The sequence below is a fragment of the Myzus persicae genome, unplaced genomic scaffold, assembly GCF_001856785.1.
Source record: "Myzus persicae strain clone G006 unplaced genomic scaffold, MPER_G0061.0, whole genome shotgun sequence".
Lineage (NCBI taxonomy): Eukaryota > Metazoa > Arthropoda > Insecta > Hemiptera > Aphididae > Myzus > Myzus persicae.
Genome location: NW_019104333.1, coordinates 245,051 through 259,607, shown reverse-complemented (window position 1 = coordinate 259,607; position 14,557 = coordinate 245,051). Strand labels below are relative to the sequence as shown.

The window sequence follows — 14,557 nt, the reverse complement described above, 5'->3', positions numbered from 1 at the left end:
ATAATTCCTACAGAATTATAATTTTCGTTTAAAATTTTAAAATGGTAAATGTTATATGTCTACTATTATTTAAATTATAGGATATACCTAATACCTATATAATATATTTTATCCTTTAAGTACCTATTATTTATAATAAATAATAATGTAAATATACAAAATTTAAACAATCTAGAAAACAATTTCAATGTCCATATGTACCTATATACCTATTATACCTACATCCTATATATCTATATACCTATACGACTTATATTTTTTATCATACCTTCATAGTTCATACCCTGCAGTTCGTTTCTATTGCACATAAACGAAACATTAAAACAACACTAAAACACTATTAATAAATACTATCCATTTAACTGATTTAAGAAATCCTAAATCATACCTATATTGCATATTATCGTTTTGCTCCACTAGTCCACTCACTTTAGCGCGAATTATGTATAGGTACAGAGTGTCCCGTACTCCCGTGAGGATTTACCCATAGCGATATCTTCTGAAATAATGGAGATATCATAATTCTGTTTTATTTATAAGACTAGTAGGGACAACGTATTTCATATTTTAAAGTTTTGGTAAAAAATTGAACATTATGACGTTTCAAAATAGTATATTCATACATCATACATCTCATGGTTATAAATCTTTTTTTTAGTTTCGAGGAAAATTATTGCGAGTTATTAATTAATACCATCATAGTCATTAATTTAAATATTTTGATATTATCTTGTCTAGTTTTCGAATACCCCTTATCAAATCAGTTGTTGTTCTACAACATTTTATTACAAAACTCTTCTCAAAATTAAAAAAAAATCACGAGGTTAATGAAAATTAAATATTGAGACGTCAACATTTTCAGAAAAATTAATTCTGCATAAAATGGCTATCTTCAATTTTTTTTTTTCAGGAAGTTTATCGCTATGTGTGAATCCTCACGGAATAACATGTACCTATTTATAAATATAGTATGTATCATAGGCGCAATTTGGGGGGGGGGGCTTAGCCCCTACAATATTAAATTAGCCTTTCCAAAAATGTATATTTTAATTGAAATATTAAATCCTTCATTAATTATCTAATCTACATAATACAGTAGTCAGTAAATGTTGTTTGAAAAAAATTGTTTCTAAAATTTAAATCTGGAAGCATGAAAAAAGCCTGTGCAAGGTGCAAGATGCAGAGCTTCATCCTAATTTATATAAACTGTTATAATTATCTTTAACGATTCCAATTAGCTCTGCAACATGTGAAAGATCATTCTCAGCAATGAGAAAGATTAAAAATTGGCTTCGAACATCTATGAATCAAGATAGATTTACAAATTTGTAATTCATTTATATAAAACGAAATTTATCAAATGAATTGTCCAACGAAAAAATATTAGATAAATTTGCAATTTTTAACCGAAGGTTACAATTATAATAAAATACTTAATAAATAAATATATATTACATTTATTTACTTAAATGTTGTTATTTTTTTCATACAAATATTTTTAGTTTTATTAATAGATGCATTTTAATATATTAAATGTAGGAAAGTGGTGAGAAAATATGATATCGTCATATTGGTACTTGAATGGGTGGTGTGGGGGCAGATCCCCTCACTGGCCTGATATAAATACATATGTATAAATATGTTAAGCCCCTCAAAGTTAAAAATTGAAATTGCGCCTATGGTATGTATTGAATGTATATACCCAATGAATTATAAACTCATTATTTTATTAAAGTGAAAAAATATATTATATCTAAATATTATACCAATTTAGTAGGTATTTATATTTTATACTTACTTTACAAATATATTAAATACCTTCTCGATAATTGAGGTGGATAATATACATTTTTTTCATTTTTTAGTATAAATAAATTATATTTAAACATTAAACGCCTGTTTTCTTTTCCCTTTTACAACTGACGAAGATACATATATGGTATGCTGGTATACTGTTTCCACTGCAGTTCTTCTATATAAATGTCCATAGACCAAGGCAATAGGCATATTGAGGGCATTACATACTCCTACATACTTATATACATAAACTAGTGTTGGGCACAGCCTTTAATGACTGCTAATTAGAAATAATCAAATACTTACTAATAATTGATTAAATTTACTATAGCGAATAGCTTAGTGATAATAATGTAGGTAGCCATAAATCACAATATGTTTAGTTGAATAAAAAAAATGAATTCCTATTAGAGAAGTACATAAATTGAATAGATAAATATTTTGCTACTTTTTGTAATTTTCTTGATTATTGAAGAATAAACGTATTCTAACTGGATTATAATTACAAGCTATAAATGCCTATAATACATTAGTATAAATTGTATAACATATTACAGTAACATTATTACACATGTTTGCAAGCATTTAAAAGGAATAATATAACTACCCTATATGGTCATTATATTTATATATACAGTAAATCGTGATTTACGTGTATCATAGTAGAGTTTTTTCTACAGTTTTTTATTAAGTTATAGAAAATAAAACGATTGATGACAGTTGATAGTATTTCGTTAGCTTGAAAATAAGTAGATTAAGTGCATGTGACATCAAGATACGTATAACAAATGACAAAGAAATAAGTGCACAAAGGGTATTTTTAATTTAAACAAATTTATATACATTTTGGATAAGTAGTTCGAAGTATATGTAGCACCGCTGGGTAATTTTCAGCCAGCACCGTGAAACAAATGAATAAATTATTGCCGGAGATTTTTTTTGCCTCATTAATTATTACAAACACGGACGAGGGGAACAAAATTCACTAAAAAAATTTCTTTGCAGTTTGCAAGATAACAAAATTCATACTAACAAATCAAGGTAAAATGTACTGTTCGACTACGAAGTGTTACATTCATCTTTCATTTTAGTTTCGGTACATTTTGGCAATAGCCATGTAGTATGGGCGTTGTGAATGGTATTTTAGTGACGGAAAATAACATTCTATTACGTCACTGTTGCACGCATATTTTTTGTTCATGTCTAATCAAATGAACGACATATACTATACCTATACGTATATGGTTCGGTACATTTACCCTATTTGTCATCCATAACGTCAACTTAAATGTAACACGGTAAAATTTTTTTTATATTAATAATTTACTTAACATTAAAATCAACGGTGAGTGGGATAATAGGTAATAATAGTCAACGGATTATGACAATGTTCCGTCAAAAAATGTTCATTACCTAAGCCAACAACGTATCATACTATTCATACTAAAGTATTTTTAGAGAAATTAAATAAATGTAAAACATCTGAACAAACATTTTATTTAAATTCAAAATAACTATTTTATAACATTTGTTTGATGAAACAACCAATTTAGTTTTAATAATAGAATATACATAACTATTATTGAACGATTGTATGAAATAAATCAAATTACAACAAAAATAATTGAATAATAATTTAACTTAAGAGGACGCTACACTTTCATGTGTTGTCTTCGTCTTATACAGACGCGTAACATAGCAAATTGTACGTTCTGAATAATCAATTTAACTCTATTATGATTAATATTGGAGCCAATTGACCTATAATCAAATTTAGAAATAAGAATATTATCTAGTGAACCTAGTAGAACCTTTTTTTTTATATTTTAATTTTAAAACAAGTTATGAACATTTTAAAATGCATAAACTATTTACAATTTTAAGATACTCATAACTTGTTTTACAAATTTAAATTTAAAAAAAAGCCCAACGAGGTTCACTAGATAGTATTTTTGTTTCTAAATTTTATAATAGGTCAATTGGCTCCAATATTAATCATAACAGAGTTAAATTGATTATGTAGAACGTAATTATTTTTCAATTCAATAGCATTGTTTACCGAAATATATGTTTTCTGATACCAATTTACGGTTGAGCAAAAAGTATTTCAGACAAAAAATATTACGTTATTTATTATATTTGTATATAAAATGTATTATACTATCAAGTATATAACTACAGGTACCTATAAGTAATTATTATATATGCAGATGTCAGAAGAATCTATGTGGTGATGTACGTATGCCTCATTCTTGCATAGTATCACAATTTACAGATGTATGTACATCGGTTGATAATATAGTATATTATATATATATATATTGGTACTATGTAGACCAGGGATGGCGAACCTTCTTGTACCATCGTTTCAAATAAAAATTTTGGTTGGATTTTGTTTTCTCTGCGTGACTGCGTGTCAACTAATTCGATAACCCTTCAATTTTTTTTCCAAAAACTTTAATATTATCAAACTTTTACACATGTGTGTCAATAAAATAGTGTGAGAGTGTCACTCTGTGACACGCATGTCATAGGTTCGCCATATCTGATATTGACTATAAAAGTACTATTCGACATAGCTATAAAAAAAAAAAAAATATAGGCGGTACCGCTACCACGTAACCTACCACTAACAGGTGAAATAAATAAATACTATCATATTTTATAACGGATAAATAAATATATATATTATATTATGTAATGCGTAACAATGTAATGGCATATGGTTTAATATGGGTATAGACATGTGTTTTTTTTTATCGTTTTTCGATGTTATATATGTTTATAACTGAAGAGAGTGACCGTCATTAGCAGAGTGGCGCAGTGGAAGCGTGCTGGGCCCATAACCCAGAGGTCCGTGGATCGAAACCACGCTCTGCTAAACATAATTTTTTTTTGATAATTATAATAAAAGTAATAAACGATGAAGGCCCAACATTCATGTGCAATATAAACAAGTCTTACATTTTTTGTTTCTGACTTTTTTATTTTGTTAGATAGTAGATACTGATCGAACTATCGGAGTAATCAATATGTATTGATTGTGTCTGGAAAATGGATAGAATAACAAGTGCAGAAACGTTTTTTTAAAATATGGTTTTTTGGAATCATGTGAAAACTCATGTGGACATTTTCATACACTTATCCGTATTTGGACGAGTTACAGAATATTGCGTAATTCAAAATTGTTTTTCATCGTTTATAGTTTTATACTATACTTTATTTTATATCAGAGGTATAGTAGGTATAAGCCTCCTCAATAACCTGATGCAGTGGTGCAGATTTATGCCATTTATTTAAATATATTTAAGTTAATTATGTTGACCCCTTCTTTAATATTTTATATTATAGGTGTTTCGAATATAGGTACACGACTTTGTACTTTATTTAATCCATCAATAATTTAAAGAGGTAACAATTTAATATTTTTTATTAAACATTAAATATGCATAAATAACATGACCGTATTTGATATAATATTCAATAATCAATATAAAACTATAGGTACTATAGTTTATTGTATCAATTGTTCGTAATGAAAACGAGTTTGAATAAAAATATTGACTAGGTACTACAATTAATTTATTTAAGATTGAGAGATTTGTTTAGTTTAAAATTTTTAAAAAATATATTTTATTTGATACCACTTATTTTCTTATAAGTAGTTATAATTATTGTACATTTCTTAGGTTAGCTGGGGCTAAATACGTATTACATATTGTTATACATAATTTTTAATAAAATTTATAATATTGAAAAAATGTATATAATATGTAGGCAACCGTAGAACAAATAGAAAATATTAACAATGATAAATATTCAATGTGCCTTTGACAAAAAATTTGAAAAAAAAAGTTGGTATAGATACTTAAATCTGAACAAAAACATGGTATGTTAGTTTTTGATGAAATGTTTATTTGAGAACTTTCAGACTCTCACTAATTGTGGATTGGAAGATTTTGGCGGAGAATAGATTCTTCTGAATTGAAAGCTAATGATGCATTGATTTTTACGTTCCAAAGTTCATCTTTAAATTTTACTCAACCTATAGCAGTCTTTGCTTCTCATGGTCCTGTTAAAGGTACTTAAAATTGAAATAGGTACTGTAATCATGTTATTTGTTTTTCAGATCACTAATAATATTGTTTCAGCAAACTAGTAATAATATAATAAATAACTAAAAAAACATCAGTGTAATATATTAATATTTAATTATGTGCTTTAATTTTAGATGCTTTATTTTATGTTACAGATATTACTACTTTGTGTTCCATGGTTCAAATGTCATCTATCAAATGTCAATTATGAAACAATATTTATTATTTATTAATTATTATAGGTTTAGTTTTAGCCCAATTGGTCATTAAAGCAATATGCTTGTTGGAAAATATTGGAGTTAGAGTTGAAGTTGTGGTTTCAGATGGGGCATCAACCAACCGAAAATTATGGGTTGAGCTTGGCATTAGTGGTCCAAAAGATAAAATGTCCAATTCATTTCAAAACCCCTTAGATCCTAAACAAAAAATTTCTATGTTTGCTGATGCTCCGCATCTCATAAAAAATGTTAGAAACAGGCTCTATAGTAAAAAAAATTTAAGGGTACCTAAATACAATTTTAAAGTTTTAAATTATTTACTTAAGTAATACCAACATTAAATAATAGCTATTTCTAGGAATCTCCAGAAAATGCATTTATAAGATGGTCTCATTATCAAGATGTTAACAATAATGATGTAAATAGAAATTTAAATTTTCCAACAAGAATCTGTTCTAAAATTACATTAAGACACATAGAAGTTGATTGGTTTAGTAAAATGAGTGTTACGTTAGCTACTCAGGTAAATACTAAAAAAGTAAAAAATATATATTTGTTGTCATTAACTATTACCATTGAGTATAGATATCTATAATCAATGCTATTACTTGTTTCTAAATTTTTAGTGATTCTATGGCTAAGGGCATAGAATTCTACAAAGCACTCTGGAGAAGGAATAAAAAGAAATAGTCCTGATTTTCAAGTACATTTGGGCATTTGGCTATATTTAAATATATTATTATTTCACTGTAATTTTTTATTTATTTCACCAGGTGTTAAAAGATAACCTAATTTGGTTGAACCGCTGGGAAGAACAAGTAAAAACTAAAAAAATAACCAAAGGGCAAAGATGAATACTTGACTCTAAACACTGCTGATGAATTACGTGTTACCTTTAAGTCTACATTGAAACTGACAAAATATCTTTTAGATAAAAGTAGATTCAAATATGTTCTAACTTACAAGATGAATCAAGATCGTTTAGGGGTGAGCATAGAGTCAAGTATAGAGGTAATTATTTTTAAAAATCAAAAAGTTTAGGATACCTACTGTACATACTGTAACAATTATAATGAAAATATTTAATTTTATTTGTTTATAGCAATTTTTCAGTATGACTAAGCAGGTTTCTGGTCCCTAATGAACACAGTGTACACCTACATTTCTTCAAGTGTATAAAATGCTATCCTTATCAATATATTCTTTATTAAAACCACCAAAAACTGGAAATTGTAAAAATGTAGAGCAAAGTACACAAGCAATTACAATTGATGATTTTAAGTCTACTGTAAATATTGAAAATGTTTCACAGTGAATTGAAAAGATAGAAACTTTAAAAAAAAAACTTGACTAATTAATAATAAATGTTGTAGAGGTAGATGATATATTTGATAATAATATACATAATTATTACAATGCAAATGTTGAAGATTGTGTGTTGTATTATATTTGTGGCTATATCATCAAAAATCCCACCAAGCAAATAAAATGTAAAGATTGCCTTACTTTAATAACTGGTAAGTATACAAAAATACACCTTTCCTATGAAAATGTATTATAAAAAACTAAATTAAAATATCATTTTGACAAAAACAATTGATTTTCAGGTAAAAAACCAAACTATGATAAACCTGAAGCTATATTTCTTAATTTAAAATCATGAGAAGGTTTGACTTATCCAAATGATTTCATTTTTAGATTATTGACGGCCGTCGAAAATACATTTGCAAGACTTTACGAAAATAATAATGTTTTTTTATTAATAATTGATGACTTTTTCAATAATAATAAGTCTATTGATTTTCCTTGTAAAATACACAAGAAAGAAGTCCTGTCACATATTGTTTCAAATTTTATAATAAATTATGAGGATGAGACAGTATTCCCTCATTAACAACAAAAGAAACCCAAAATTAATGCAAAAAAAAGTTTGCAAAATTGGTTAATACTTATTTAATGTTTATAGTGTTTAAATTTTGTTATACTTATTATTTATTAACCTATTGTTTTAATATATAAATAGGTACATTACATACGATTTTATTTTATTTCTATTATTTCAATAAAATAAATTAAGTTAATTATTACCTGTTCCTTTTATATTAGTTAATGCACTAAATTAACAGTAAATAGTAAAAACCACAATAAGAACAATAGGAGGTACCTACATATAATATTATAAATTTGCTTTTAAAATTTTAATTTATGTAAAATAAGTGTCTCCAAAGTTAATTTTTATTTATTTATTTATTATTACATTTAGGTAATTATGATTTCAAAAAAAAAAAAATAGTGTACAATTTTAGTAAAAACCCAAAAAAGTATAGTAAAAAAATTATTATTTACATAGGTTCCTCCATACTTTGCAAGCTCCTGCTTAAGATGATGTTCTAGAGATGATAGGTACATATACCTAAATTAGTTAAATTATAATGTTATGGTGTTATAGCCTATAGGTACAGTTGTATGAACTTTCTATATTATTAAAATCACAAATTCAGAATTTATGTTGGTGATAAAATATTTGTTGTTGCCCCTCCCACAGAAATATTTCTAGTTTCTACAGTAGATATTTGACAGTAGTTAGGTTGACTTTGAATTTATCTTTTTTACCTTTTCAAATAGAATGGTAGTGTCGTAGTGATGTTTTTGTAAAACTATACTAATACAGACATATACATAGTATTATTTTTTTTTTTAATTATAATTTGCATTTTATTCTAAAATAATTATGGCAAAGCGATTAAAAAATACATTGTATTACATACAATAAACAAAGGTATTTTACGTTCACTTATTAACAATATCATATTATAGTATATCGTTTTATATCATCACTCGGTAATAATATTATTAATATTGGTTATAACCTGCCTCATGAGGTTTTTATTTGTGGCAGTAAGGTTCCTGAGTACGGAATTAGTTTTAATTTTTCATCCCCAACTACATAAGTTGATTATGCAAAGGTTATTGCTGTTTTCATTATATTTACCAACAATGAATATTTCGTCATACATTATTACACTTAATTTATTCCATCTTATTTCAAAGTTTATGTCAGTTTCATTAATAATTATATTTTTCTATAAATTTAATATCAACACAGCCTCTTAAAGTAGTTCATCGCTGAAGATGATAAAAAAAAAAAAAAAACATAATTTAAGTTTAGAGTTTAATTAAAACCCTACATAGGTAAGGTTAAGTTGTATACTCTCCAATTTCTTTTAATTATTGATGTTAGCAAAATTCTGTGATTTACATACACCCGCCTATTAGTTAGATCATGTTAAGGAGTTTATATTAATAAGAGGATGGACTAAGATAAGACTATATTAGTTCATAATATTGTATTGCGACAACACATGTCATTCTCATAAATCATGTCCATATTTAAGAATTATAAATTAACATCAAACAATATTCTACCTTTGTTATATTTTCATTTAAATTATACTGAACATCCTTAGATTTATTTATTTACACATTGGGTACATCCATTGTCTTACAATACAAAAACCAATTATGTTTTGGATTCTTCTTCAAGACTCATAATATTGTGCTTACCCATGACATATCCAGATTTTTTATCCAAAAATGTATTTTGACAATTTTCAGGGGGGTTGTACCTGCAGTGTTGTGATTAACAGTTCCCACCCATTTCCGGTTTTTTGAACAGAAAAAAGGGGGGTTGTACACCCTAACCAACCCTGGATAACACTTAAGAACTTATCACAATAAATAAATTTCAACAAATCAGTGCCAGTTAAAAATAATAATAGTAAATAGAGAACATTTCAAACAATTATATTAATAATTCCCAGCATTTAAACTCTAAATAACACAATGCTATTCTGAACTTGATTTTAAATAAGTTATTATATGTGAATTATGTAAATAATAATAGAACAAATCTTTCTTTAGTAGGTACCCAATTAGATAAGATAAACCATAAATAGAAAATGTTAATTAATTAAAATTTAAGTATACAAGAATAATAATTTGTCAAAAATAAATTACCAAGACATACTTATATTTTTTTTAGTTTATTTGTGTATTATAAATTTGTAATTTTACAATTGAATGATAAAATTTAAAACCAAGAAAATGTTCGTAGTGTTCCTCGGAGTACAAGCAAAATGCGTTTACTTCAACTTCTTCTTTGGGCGCAAGTTGTTAGTGTGTCCACACTTCTTCTTACGGCAGTTAGTTGCTCTTGGGTGAAGACGAGCGTAACATTTGCGGCATATCATTTTATCACAGTTGTATTTCTGGGCCAACAAACGAAGAGTGGGCTCAATAACACCACCACGCAGACGTAATACCAAATGCAATGTAGATTCTAAATAAAAAAAATATTATTAATTTTCCTAGATTTAAAAAGCAAGATCAATGAAATTAATTTTTAAAAGTACCCAATAGATTGATAAAAATGCTTTAGATTTTTTCCAACAAAATAAAAAAAACAATTTAATATTTATACCTATTAATCAACCTATAACAAAATATAATTGCCTAAAGTTAAAATTATTTTAATAAGAATTAGGTAGGTCCATTTAGAAAAATACTCAATAATTGAAATATATTAATATATATATATATATGGGTACCTATCTTTCAATTAAAAAATGAACTAATATTTAACAAAAGTGAAGCGTTATTGGTGTTCAAAATAGAATAAAAAAAATTACAAGAATGGTCAATTCAGAAAATAATCTTGTTAATCTTAATCTTCCCAAATAGGTATTTACATAAAATAAATTTAAAATAAAATATAAATGTACTTCATATTTAATAAAAAAAAAATTAGGAACTAGATCATTAATATTTAACTTTTGTAGTGATGTTCCGGGTAGAAAATTTGTTATTAATCGGGTATCAAGTACTGGCCGAGTAGAAATGTAAATACAAAATGGGTACTACAATACTACAGCAAGGTACTACAATACTACAGCACTATCAACTACCCATTACTGATTGAGAAACTATAAATAATATTAATAAGTCTTTTAACATTCAGTACTGGGTAGTCCTGCAATTATAATAAATTAATAACAAAAGGTAAGTCTGAGCATATACTTAGTCGAACACTAATATAAAAATACAATAAACTGACAAATCGGTACAGTTATTCCAATATGTATCAAAATAAATTATAATTTATTACCCTAGAATTTTAGATTTTTCTAGTAATATTAATTATAGGCATGCATATTACATTTACGCATAGATTATAAGCATTTGCCAGTTACCGGATATGATTTTATAATATAAAATTTAGCCAAGTACCGAGTTAGGACCCGGTAAATATGTAGGTATTAAGACTGTTAACGAGTAAGGATCGAGTGTTAAATATGATATCTAGTAATTGGTGAGTACCCGGAACATCTCTATACTTCAGCATAAAATGAAAGGTATATTATAGTATTAATCATATACTTAAGTGCTTATGAAATACATATAAATAGATAAATTATTATATAATGACATGCACAATTATGAAAGCATACCCTTTTGGATGTTATAATCCGACAAAGTACGTCCATCTTCAAGCTGCTTGCCGGCGAAGATCAAACGTTGTTGATCGGGTGGGATACCTTCTTTATCTTGAATTTTAGCTTTGACATTTTCGATAGTGTCAGAAGACTCGACCTCAAGGGTGATGGTCTTCCCTGTAAGGGTTTTCACGAAAATTTGCATGTTGATGTGTTCTGAAAAATCAAATGTGCAACAAAAATAATTAACATGTTAACATAACCTCAAAACATTTTTTAAAACGTGCCTAAGAGCTTTTCATGACAAGCTCGAACACTTAGCGTTTATAAATAAGAATAATCATTAATCGTAATAGCTATCCAATAAGTATCAAAAACACAAAGACAGCTCCGATTAAAATATGGTCATAGACACAACAAATTTTAACGTTGTCGACGCGTAAGCGTACAATTTATTCCGAACATTAGTCAACCATTGCGACATTGTTGGCTGAGTATTCATCAACTTATTCAATGAGGTGCTTTGAAAATAAAATAATCTGTACAAAACTTACCTTTCAGTTGTGCGCAGACCAAAAGTTTTCCGCAAGTAAATTTCGGAGTATACGAAACGCGAATAGAACCCGCTCGCAAGAAATGTGATTTCAGATTTGTGAAGAAAAGTACACGAGTATACGACGTCGCTTATCAAATAATAAATTACAGACACAGGCTGGCCAACGTCCGTTGTTCACCGATGAATGATGTTATCACATAAAACGAAAAATGTAGTTTGTGGTTGGCGCTAAATAATTAATTATGTTTTCAAATGGTTTAGCAATTTTGTGCTTTTATTAAAGACTCTTGATATAATCATAGAGACATAGAACAATAATTAAAAGCGTTTTGAAAAACAAAATTTAAAAATAGTAATTTGTATGCAAAACCAATTTTTGAAAAAATCGATTTTATCTTTTAAGTTTAACTCAACAATTAATAACTATAGACATTTGAAAATTTCACCAAATATTTTTATTAACATTCTCCATATAAACTAAACAAAATCCGGTATTAAAACAAAGAAATTATATTTTTATTTAATTATTTTGTTTTACGCTATTCAAAATTATTTTTCGTGAGAAAACAGGTAACTTTTTAGTTTTTACTTGTATTATTATGTTTTATATACACATGCGCAATGTCTAAACATTTAGATTAATTTTATGCTATTGCCTGCTTATATTTTATATCATATTAGCTAGTAAATTACTATAATCTATAATAATTAAAAGCAATATATTTATATGATGATGACAGAACATATCCGCTCAAAATCGTTTTTCGTACCTATTTATCATTGAATTCATATTTAACACATCCATTAAAGGATGGTATATTGGGATACAGTAGGTCAATAGGACCTATTCAATGACGAGGTACACTCGACGTGACCTATTGTACAGCACTGTATATAGTTACTACTCTCAGAACTTCGCCCACTTTTTTTTTATTCATAAGCATTTAAATTGAGAAGTTCCATAAAAAATATATATATTAATATATTATGTATAATACAAATTAATGTAGTAGGTATTACTTATTCCTGTTTTGCGATAATACTATTAATTATCATTCAACATACATTTTCAAGTAGTTATTAAAATATTTTTATTCTTCTCTATACGTATATGTATGAGTATATTTAAGAAATATGAGGTGGTGGATAGGTTGTAGATTTATATCCCTCGACATTTTTATGTTACATTACTCTAAAGTCCATAAAGATATGCATCAAACCTATTGGAATTTCGGATCATATTATTACATAATTTTCAACTCCAATGAGGCCAAATGCCAAAATGTTTAGTTCATACTCAAAGTTTTCAAAACATAATTCTTTACAAAATTACACATGTTTCATGTTCATCACACTTAATTGACAATTGTCCTTATTTCAAAACGACTTATATGCGGGAATAGGTATTATCGAAAAAGGAACCATAATTTTTTTTTAAGTGTTCGATGTGTTCCTACACGGCTATAATACTAAACTTGAAAACAAATGTAATCCATATTCATTCATAAACGATCCACAAATCTTAAAACTTCCGGAATATCTCCATCGAAGATTTAAAAAGAGATGAAGCTGTGTCCCTATATTTTATGATGATGTTACACAATTGTCACTAATTGGTCTATGTATGTATATGGTCTCTAATAGGTTTCTGTTTTCAAACCAATTGATATTTGTTTAATTTCTATTTAAGTATTTATAAATGATATTGATAATATAGGTATAGGTAATAGATAGATAAGTACGTTATCAGATAAAATAAAATTTTGAAGAATATTCTTCATTGATTTCTCTAAAATTCACTAAGGATATACTATTTAAAATTATATTGAGAATTTATAATAGCTACCAATATAGCTATAGGTACGTCTATACTAGACAGTAGATTCCATTGTACCAGTAGTCTGAAACTAGTCTCTAAATTATTTAAAATTTAAATTGTACAATTTAGAACTTAAATAGTTAGGTATTAAATACTGGTTACATTATCTTAGTTACATAGGTAATCAGAGACAGTTTATACAGGTTAGGTATCATCAAAGTCATGATGGGTATCATTGCTGGGGTATTTAGATAAGATTTGCAAACCCGACTCTCGAGTACTATGTAAAAACCTATGATCTCAAGAGACTGCAGCTGTAATATGTAGCATATACTTCATACTGTATAGTCGATTCTACGAAGTTGTGTTTTAACCACGTTTAAGTCATTTAAAATGTGTCTGAAACAGTAAACCTTCCTGTACAAAATATTTTGAATTTAATTTTAATGTTTGGCATTTAATATTAATTTCAATTTTATTTATTGATACTCACCAAAATTTCACAATAAAATACTCTTGAGATTAAATATATGAGTACGAATAGGTTTATAGGCTTTCGCAGATATCACTCATTATGC

At 26.9% G+C, this 14,557-nt stretch overlaps 1 protein-coding gene, 1 long non-coding RNA gene and 1 other non-coding gene across 3 annotated transcripts; 2 read left to right on the top strand and 1 right to left on the bottom strand.

Moving 5' to 3' along the window:
- Nucleotides 1-4,606: 4,606 nt before the first annotated feature.
- On the top strand, nt 4,607-4,678 carry Trnam-cau. The gene has a single exon. It is a non-coding gene; the product is annotated as a tRNA-Met (tRNA).
- A 2,859-nt stretch (nt 4,679-7,537) lies between these two features.
- On the top strand, nt 7,538-7,901 carry LOC111041242. The gene is made up of 2 exons (XR_002605296.1): nt 7,538-7,629; nt 7,720-7,901. It is a non-coding gene; the product is annotated as an uncharacterized LOC111041242 (long non-coding RNA).
- A 2,235-nt stretch (nt 7,902-10,136) lies between these two features.
- On the bottom strand, nt 10,137-12,294 carry LOC111041253 (ubiquitin-60S ribosomal protein L40). Its single transcript, XM_022325474.1, has 3 exons — nt 12,159-12,294; nt 11,620-11,820; nt 10,137-10,451 (listed from the first exon to the last, which is right to left on the bottom strand). The coding sequence occupies exons 2-3, from the start codon at nt 11,807-11,809 to the stop codon at nt 10,255-10,257; spliced, it is 387 nt and encodes a 128-aa protein (XP_022181166.1). The 5' UTR covers nt 11,810-11,820; nt 12,159-12,294; the 3' UTR covers nt 10,137-10,254.
- Between the last annotated feature and the right edge of the window lie 2,263 nt (nt 12,295-14,557).